Below are 10,284 nucleotides of genomic sequence, written 5' to 3'. Positions count from 1 at the left end.
AAAAAAGATGCCATGGAATATTTCTTCTTTATCAAATTTTATCTTGACACAAAGTCTATGCAAAGCTTTTACCACATAATATTTATCTATTACCTGGAACTAGTACCAGATTGGATATGTTTAATTCCGCTGCTTTTTATCACGAATTTCACTTTAGATCATGGATACTTTAGATTCACTTTAGATGTCGCTTTAGACTTCACTTTGCAAAATTCACGTGGGAAAAAATCTTCCATGGGCACATCAACGAATATTTTTCATGAAATTAAGTTTCACTCTTGTGGCAGATTATGTAAGATCTTTATCACCTACAAGTTCATCTATTGTCACCTAGTCAATTATCACCTAGTCAAATATCACTTACACAAATATCACGTGGTCAAAATTGCACTTAGTTAACACTGGATTGCCCAAAGAAGTCATTTTGACTGCTTTTTAATTTCAATTAGAAAAACAATTATGTATATAATGACTCAATTTCTTAGAATTTTGTGACTTTTATAATTATTTTTATTGTTGATATTTACTAATAACTTGTTATAGAACTGTAAATAATATCAAAAATATTAAAAATTAATTTTAAATAAATTTTTTTGTTCACTATACTGTATTTTATACTGTATTACTGTATATTCACTATACTGTTGACTGTATTTTATTCTTTCAACAATTGTGCTGTATTTAAGACAAATGTTTTCCTTTTATTTCATTTCTCTTGGAGTTTGTTATTATTTACAAAGGAATGCATAAAACTTACAAAATTATTATCTATAGTTTTTAGCTTCAAATAGAAAAAAATTGAAATAACGTCGTTCCAGCTAATTTCATAGGATGTGATTAAACTTTTTGATGCATGAGGGCTTGATGAAGATGAAACTTTGGTATGAGCTATCGTAATAATTCCTACAAATTGTAAATTACTTTTATTACGTCTACTTTAATTACTTTTTTTTCGTCTTATCGATAATCTCTTATTAAAAACTTGTAATATTTTAAATTTCCTTACTGCAACTACCTTAAATAGTTTATTTAAAATTATTCATTATGTATCATACAAGGAAAATAACTTACAAACAGCCAATACGTAAATATCTTTATAAAAGAATAATCTCTACATGTTATAATATTCTATAAATATTTTGAAAATACAAACATGCATTTAAATAAAAAAATTCACAATTTATAATAAAGATATTTTTTGAAAAAAAATCACAGCATTTTGTTATCACACAAACAACTCTATTTTATGCCCTTAAAATACTTCTTTAACACTACTAGGCCTATTTAAGTGTTCAATCACTCTAAGATTTTTTCATGTGTATCACTATATTAACTTCAAGAGATCGAATAAAACTATCCTAACAATCGAAGACCTCTTCCCCTGCCTAGTTCTAAGCCAACGAAAACTTTAGAGTTAAGTCCTAGTGCAGGTCGAGGCATTAAGGCTGATACTATATTTCTAGCCATTCCCAGCGCACTTAGAGGTAACAGACCTCCTCCGCCTAGCCCTCCAGGACTTCCTCCTATTTGAACTGTGATTCCTCTTCCTGGTGTGCCAAGTCCGAGTCCAATAGTTCCCAAACGATCAGCATCATTTTTGTGGGGAGCATCGGACAAGTTAATGTCCCCTATGGGATCTGACCCCATCGGCATAGGTTCATGATGATGGTGGTGGTGATGGTGATGATGTTGGCCACCATCTTTGGAAGACTCAGCTGCTGTGGTTTGAGCGATTCTTTCATACGAAGAAAGTGATCCTAATTTATTTGAATTTTCATAGTTTACTTTGGTGTGGAAAGTTTGTGGGGGTGGAGCAAAGTATTGGGGAGCACCAGGAACATTCGAATTTTCTGGAGCATACGAATTGGACTGGAAAATTTGAGAATTCGGTTGAGTAGCAGTAGGTGAGTTAAAATATGATGACTGAGCAGGCGATGGTGACAAATTTTGCTGCATATGATATGGAGACGTCCTTTGGCTGCCTGAAAATTGAGATTGTTGGGACCCTGTTGGTGAAAAATGCACGTTTTGATTGACAGCTTGTTGCTGCATTTGTTGAGGTAAGTTTTGAGACAAATGCAAAGAAGGGTTGGCAGGAAGTGCTTGTAACTGCTGAGATGGGGCATTGAATGACATATGTGGAAATTTACCTCGTAGGGCTGATTGCTGCATTGATTTAGAATTTTCTTGGCTATTTATGCCAGGCAAAAGAAGACTTTGCGGAAGCTGCTGGAAATTAGTGTTTTTATTCACGAGCCCAAACATACTAGGATTATTGTTAAGAATATTTCCAGAAGGAATTGGTTGCAAACTAATTCTTTCATTTTTGTTGAACTTTCTGGTAGAAGAACCTGGTGGTTCTTGCTGCCTCTTTCCGTTCTGATCGTGCTCGACAGATGTGTGCTCGAAATATGTATCTTTATGTGATTTTCGTTTTCTAATGTATGTATTTCTTGTTTCTGGTGCCTCTTGAGACATGGCTTCTGAGGCAATGCTCTCTTGGACAAGTAAATCTTCTCCATCAGATATGTGAACCTTACCGTCGAATCTTCTGGCCTGAAGTGATTTCTTATCATTCTTTGTATCAGCTACCGGCGCAAATACAACAAAGTTTTTTGAATTCTTTGGAATAGGCATATCTGATATGAGCTTTGATAAAATATCCGAAGGTGATGGCTGTTTGGAAGGCGTTTGTGAAGTTGTATTTTCTTGGACGGGAAAACTTTTTGATTCTTTCGCTGCATTTTTCATTTCAGTGAACCGTTTCGTTGATGAAGGTTTTTTTGAAGAATTATCTTCTTGTGAAAGACTATTTAGCATGAAAACATCAACATCTTCATCCTGTCTAGTTCGCAAGTTGTCCCCCTGTCGAAGAAACAAAATTATAATTTATTATTAGAGTAGTACTAATTACTTGCACTAAATAATAATAAGCCACAAATATCATACTTATAAATTAACTTATAATGCCTATAATACTCACCCTAATAATATTTCAAATATCTTACGAACTCTCATGTGAATATTACCTTTTTTTATAGTATATATTTTTTATAGTATATATTTTTTATAAAAATTGGACTTTATAAATATTATTTTTAAATTATTATTTTAACTTTTAAATATTATTATAAATATTTATTTTTTATAAATATTATAAATATTACTAAAAGAAGTATTTTTTTTACATAATTTGGCATACGTTAAGGTGACCAGATTTATAAACCATGATTTAAGAGCAAATTTACTATTACCATTATATGATTTTAGGACACCAAATATTTAAGAACAATGTCAACCTATGTATGCAAAGATTTTTTTTTTGACTTATGACTGATATCAGATGCATCACACTTGATTTCATTACTCTGTAATATTGAAATATCGTATAATATGCTGTTATATAAAAAATTTTAAATTTTTTTGTTAGAATTATTTGAAGACGAGTGTTGCGTTTTCATCTGCTTCTTTTAGCAAGGTTTTTTTTTCTTTGCTTTTCGTTTGTTTTCACTGTAAGGCAAAATTATCTTGCTTAACAATCAAGCACATTTCGAATATTTTTGAAAATTTATCAGTAGATGAATTATTGGAGAAATTCGAGTATATTTGAGAAGACTTGTAAAAATTTGGAAATATTTCTTGTCCCTTATGAGTTTGGGAGTTTTGAGGACAATCAATGAAATTTGAGGATAGTTCTCAAGATTTGTGGAGATCTGGTGACCTCAGCATGAATACAAGAATTAGGCTTTAAATCTTCGCTTAATTAAACCTAATTTAGATGCTATTCTCACCCACCCACACACACTTGGGACTTTTTATTGGTTTATTTGACCAAAAATTGTGATCAGCAATTATTCCGATTATATCAATATATAACCATTTAGAATCTCTAGTTGTTCATACATAATTTCGACCTGTAATATATTTATACTTTTAATACATTTGTCAAACTAAATCCCCTAACATCAATATCAAAACCTAGGTTTAGAATTTTCGTTTTGGTACAACGTACCAAAAACGTTTTTTTACTCATTTTTATGACCAAAGCAAGGAGCAGAATTTACAGAGTCAATCTGCTACACAATCTTCATAAATTCAAATTTGTCTGCAACTCTGACTCAGTCAGACGCAGAGACTATTATTTTAAAAATTAGGCCTAATCTAACATGTGTACAGTAAAACTAGCACACATAAGGTAGATAAAAATTCTGAACAAAACAATATAAAAAATTTGTTAGCATATTTTATGCACATTCAATTAAATGGAATAATTGAGATTTAAAAGACGTAAAATTCCTTTACGGTCTATATAAACAGCAACTAGATATTTAGGAATTTTTTTTTTAAATTTTTTCTTGTCTAACATTGAAATCAGAAATTTAAATCATTGTCTTAAGTAAGCATTGAAATCAGATAACTGCGCATTAAGTGATGCATAATTTTTTTTTTAAAAAAATACTATTTTTTTCCTATTATTCATTTAAAACCACTAGTAATTTAATGAGCAAAGTTTAAAAATAGTATTTAACTCAGTGTTTTTCTTCTTTGATTTAAATAATCGTTTAATATTAAGTGTTTTTCTAATCTAAATAACTGGACCGTAAAGAGAAGAAAAAAAAAAGCTCGATTCTTGAGAATCGGATCTAAATATCAGGGGAAAAAAGTAGGATTTTAAAGAATTGGCAATGAAACTGGAATGAAGAAGATATTAACATAAAAAGAAAATCTATACAATCGACGCTCGATATAACGGTAACAGTGATCCAAACGAAAACGGACGTTATAAAGGGAAGTCTCTTTATCATAACTACATAAAATTAGTGCAAATATTTAATTATATATCACAAGTACCGGATTTATATTGGCAAAAACATGCTACACTTTAAATAGAATTATGAAACTGAGTAATAAGCAATTTTCTTATGTCAATAGAGTAAAAGAATTATTTTAGGTTCAGTCTTTAGAATTATATCACGATTTTTAAATATTGCAAACAAAGAGTTTTTCGGGATCTTTTGACAATTTGTGTTATTCTTCTATCCACTACCCCTAAAAAAAATTTATTTCCACTCTGAGCATTACATTGGTTAAGAACAACCATTTTCGCTAAGTAACATACGTCCAGAGAACAAGAAAAAAATAAATAAATAAAAAATAATGCGAATAATACCATTTGCTTCAATTCCAAAATAGAGCATTTTTATAATAGAGCAAAATAGAGCAATTTTACAGCATTTTTCAAAAAGCGTGAACACAGTTTTCAATACGATTAATGAATATACAGGAAACTCCGATTTCTAAATGATGATGCAATATACACCTCATATTCTCAATATGGGTAAGCAATCCAGATTTCACTATTCTTTTAATCATTGATTACATCCAGCAGGACTTCTAATGTGGTTCTGTCACTCTTTCTTCATTCTCAGATAATTAAGTATGTTTTATGTTTATTGAGCAGTAACATCAAAAGAAATCGTGGTTTAAATGGTTTTATCAAATACTTTTGTTACCAATTGGTAGGTAGGCATTTTATTAACATCACTTTCTGCACAATGGTTATTGTGCGACGGTCTGGGAAACATCTCTGAAGATGATCGAAACGCATGCCGCCACAATTCGTGAGGCCGCTTCCTCAATTTAGGCATATATCTGAAAGGGAAGGAAATTTTTTCCAGATCCCTGTACCAATGGTACTGCTCAGCAACTGACCGCAGGACTTTTTCGATTCCACAGATTTTACGAGCACGTATATAACACGTATTTGGTGGGTCTTAGCTGAGTCGAGGATTGAACCTCTGCCCCTCCGGTCCGAATCTCTAATCACTGTGCTATCACGGCCCTGTTACCAATTGACTCTATGTGATTGGAATAATTTTAGTTTTGAAAACGCGAAAATGTCTAAGACTTGTTTTTAGTGTGATTTTTTGGGAATTATAAAAAAAGTAAAACAAAATTTTGTCGCTATATTGAAATTAATGGTTAACTTCGAACATTCTAATGGATGCTAAAATAACATTGCGTCTATGAAACAGCGAACGGGGGACTCCATGTAGTGGTCTTTAAAACGGAAGGGTCCACGTTGTGGTCTTTATCGCGGAAGGGTCGCACTAATGGGGGGAGTCGTGCTGAAGAGCGTAGACTGCATTTTCTAGGATTGACGCAAAATTTTCAAACAAAAATTAGATTTAAAATATAAAAATGCGTTGCATTAATTGCATGTAATTAATGAACAAAATACATTTATTTTTTAACATTAAAAGTGTTATTTTATATTTTTGGAACTAAAATATACAGTTGAAATATCTTATAACGAGCCCTGATTTTTCAAAAATTTGGATTTAACAGATATTGGAAATATTCGGTTTGTATATCATTAAGTCTATTTGATCATAGCTAACTTTAACAAGCAAATCTCGGTTTTAGCGAGCGATAATTTTGCGATTCATAAAATTTCTACTTTATCCCATCTCTCCGGCTTAGTTATCTCTTCTTAGAAAAATTTCTTCTTGATGTTTTTCGACAGCAATGTAACTTTTACATATAAGATTTACCCGATTCTGGTAACATTTTAACACTTGAAAGACTGAAATACCTATATTGCCCAAAGGCAGTCAAAATGATTGCATTGTGAAACAATCAGTAATGCATAAAGAAATTTTTTTTAAATTTTAATTTTTAATATTTTTGACATTGTTTTCAGTTATATAACAAGTTATTAGTAAATATCAACAATAAAAATAATTGTAAAAGCCAGAAAATTCTAAGAAATTGTGTCATTATATACATCATTGTTTTTCTAATTTAAATTAAAAAGCAGTCAAAATATCTTCTTTGGGAAATCTAGTGTTAAAGTAGGCTATAATTGAAAGTTAGTTACAGAATTCAAACAACGGATGCCCTCACCGAACCGAAGCCTAACTTTTATATTCAGGCACATGATATCAATTTGGTTTCTGACAATTTAAGAAACAAAATTATAATTTTTCAGAAGGCTCATACATTTTTTGTGACGGTTTATTAATTAATTAATAAAAAGAAAAATATCACTTCTATAATTTTGTTAAATTAAGAAGGTTAGGTGACTTTTGAATGGTCATATTTGTGAAACACTGCTTATTAAAAAATTTTCATTACAAATTAAATCTACTCAGGGAAATTTCACAAATGTGTTTCCCCTTTAGTGGCCCAGATTTACGAGAATAAAACTATTGAGACCTCTCTCCTATTAAAACCTATTCTCTTAACTAAACTATAGGGATTTCTCTCCTGAATTAAACTATTGGGACCTCTCTCTCAAATTAATTACCGATTGAGACTTCTCTCTTGAAGTAAAATACCTGGAGTCTCTATCTTGAGCTAAATTTTTGAAACCCCTCTTCCCAACTAAACTATTGAAATCAATTTCCTTAAACTATCAGGACCTCTCTCCTGAACTAAACTATTGGGACTTCTCTATTGAACTAAACTATTGGGACTTCTCTCCTCAATTAAACTATAGAGACCTGTCTCCAGTGTTAAACTATTGAGACCAACCACCTTAACTAAACTTTTGAGACCAACCACCTTAACTAAACTATTGAGATCACTCTCCTGAACTAAACTATTGGGACTTCTTTCTCGAACTAAACTATTGAAACATCTCTCCTGAACTAAATTATGGAGATCTATCTCTATAGTTAAACTATTGAGACCTATCACCTTAATTAAATTATTGAGATCTCTCTCCTGAACTAAACTATTGGGACTTCTTTCTCGAACTAAACTATTGAAACATCTCTCCTGAACTAAATTATGGAGACCTATCTCCTTAATAAAAATATTGGGACCTCTCTCTTGTGTAAAACTATTGGGATCTTTTTTTTTTGTTGAACTAAACTATTTGAACCAGTCTCCTGCACTAAACTATAGGGACATGTTTCCTGAACTAAACCATCGTGGTCACATACTCAAATTATTATTTCACAGAATCATCCAAACCCGATGAAAATATATATAGAGAGAAAAAATACGTTTTATGTAAGTGCGTAATTTCTTTAATAGTTAAAACTAATTAATTAACAAATCCAATGTGTAAATTAATACGAAAGATTGCCTCTTATTACGTGAGAACCCCAACATTCGATCAAGCATCATTCAGAGTGTTGTAATAACTTTCACGCAGTGTACTGGAGATAAGGATTTTTTGAACAAATTGTAATGATATAGAAATAAGCATCAACATTATTCATAATCTGAGCAGAGTATGAAGAATAAAAAAGTTCAAAAGCTAAATTATATTTCTAAAGTAAATATTAAATCATTATGGAACCACTGTGTTGTGAAAATAATAATAAAGACCCACATTTAATGATTAGTGCTAGAGGAAAATAGATCAACGACTCTAAACAACTATGGTCTTGGGAAAAAAACCACAGTTTTCTTCGATTTTCCGAAATCCAATGTATTTAATGGCTTTTCAAAATTCTGCAAAGGATAAGAGGTCTTTCAATGCAGAATTTATAATCCTCACAATTATATTGGTATACGAATTTTATGTCTTTGGCTATATTTTCTTCAGGTTGGGAAAATGTATCTAAAAGAAATATATAATTTTAAATCCTTCCTTTAGATGAATAATGATGAGTAAATGTTCCCATTTGCCTTACCACTTACCATAACTACATAATCAACAATGATTCGAACTTAAAACAGATAACCCAGTCATGCTTCGCTCATTCTTATAACTGCAGCATTTATGTTATTCTCCCTTTTATTCCTTTAAGCACGACTGTTCTGTTTAGACATTTTTAGAACATGGAAGAAGAATTGTTGACAGCTTGATGCTAATGCTTTGGAAAGAAATTATCTTTTTCGTTCAGAACATTGGAATATTATCTGGTTTTTATCGTTTTAAATCTTATAATAATCAAAATAATAGGTCAGATAATCCCTAATTTTAAAGTTAATTTCAAGTAAAAGTTTTTGTAATGAAGTCTCACCTCGTCTTAAAGGTTTTTGACTCTAAAAAAAAAGACAAAATTTCGAGTATAACGATTTATTTTTTGTCGTTTTGATGCTAGTTCTGAATGATTAAAGATTAGATAAAGTATTTAAATGAGAAGAAATATCATTTCTAGCTGAGGGATTTTTTTAAGGATGTGTTACATTTTTAGAATAAATTGTTATTTAGAATCTGTATATTCATTGATAATTTTCCAGCTATTGAATGAGAAGATTTAGTATTTCGTAACATTTTTAAAATAAATGACTATTTAGAATCTTTATATTCATTGATAATTTCCCACCTATTGGATGAGAAGATTTAGTATTTCGTAGCATTTTTAGAATAAATTACTATTTAGAATCTTTATATTCATTGATAATTTCCCACCTATTGGATGAGAAGATTTAGTATTTCGTAACATTTTTAGAATAAATTACTATTTAGAATCTTTATATTCATTGATAATTTCCCAGCTATTGGATGAGAAGATTTAGTATTTCGTAATGTAGATTTAGTATTTCGTAAATGGTTAGTAAGTATGAAAAGTAAGCTGTGAGTTTTTCATTTTAGTTATTTTCTTTGCTTTTGTTCGGTTTCAAATTTATCAAAAAGTTACTTATTTTTAGCTATTCGGATTAGGTAATTGATATTCATCTTTTTATTGACACATTTAAATTGGTTAGATTCCGATCACGTACTGTTGATATGAGAGCAAGTATACCGTAAAATAAATTCTGATCATATTACCATAAAAAATTCTGGCAAACTGAGTGCTGCTAATTTTTACCGTAATTTGATCCGGGGTTTTTCACAGTGCACTCCGTATTAGCTCTCGAAACCATTTTTTTAATATTATAAGGCAAATAATTTTTTAATTTAAAACTATATCCTCCCTCTTCAGTATTTTTTTTTTTTTGGGGGGGGGGGTGATTATTCGTTTCAAACGATGAAGCATTATTTATGTCAAACAATATTTAAAATATTTTATTACATTCGGTTAGGATTTAACAGAAGGGGACGAAATATCTTCGGATATCTAAACATAGTAAAATACTAAATATCTAATTAATGTTTGTAAAATAACTGACTTAAGCATTTTGTAAATGTTTTGTTTTCAGTTTATCTTATCAAAGCTTTTTTTAGATAAGAGAAATAAGTTATTAGACGCTTATAGACTTATGAAGCTGCGTGTAGCGTAAAGCAGATTGGAGATGTGTCTTTTGCAACTTAATCGATAGTACGGAACACATTAAGAAAAAAACGTAGTACTTAATATCAGTGAATAAAAATTAGATTTG

The 10,284-nt window shown here is 30.5% G+C and overlaps 1 protein-coding gene across 1 annotated transcript in view; it reads right to left on the bottom strand.

Annotated features, from left to right (window-relative positions):
• Positions 1 to 1,079: 1,079 nt before the first annotated feature.
• The window catches only part of LOC107448603 (uncharacterized), a 34,695-nt gene continuing 25,490 nt past the window's right edge, over positions 1,080 to 10,284 (bottom strand). The window contains exon 3 of the mRNA XM_016063865.4: positions 1,080 to 2,865. Coding sequence (XP_015919351.3) covers positions 1,354 to 2,865 — 1,512 coding nt within the window. The 3' untranslated portion in view covers positions 1,080 to 1,353. The remainder of the gene's footprint in view (positions 2,866 to 10,284) is intronic.

Source organism: Parasteatoda tepidariorum, chromosome 10 (assembly GCF_982258835.1).
Source record: "Parasteatoda tepidariorum strain Cologne lab strain chromosome 10, Ptep-v5.0, whole genome shotgun sequence".
Taxonomy (NCBI): Eukaryota; Metazoa; Arthropoda; class Arachnida; order Araneae; family Theridiidae; genus Parasteatoda; species Parasteatoda tepidariorum.
Note: the sequence above shows the minus strand (reverse complement) of the source record. Positions and strands in the feature narration are given on the sequence as shown.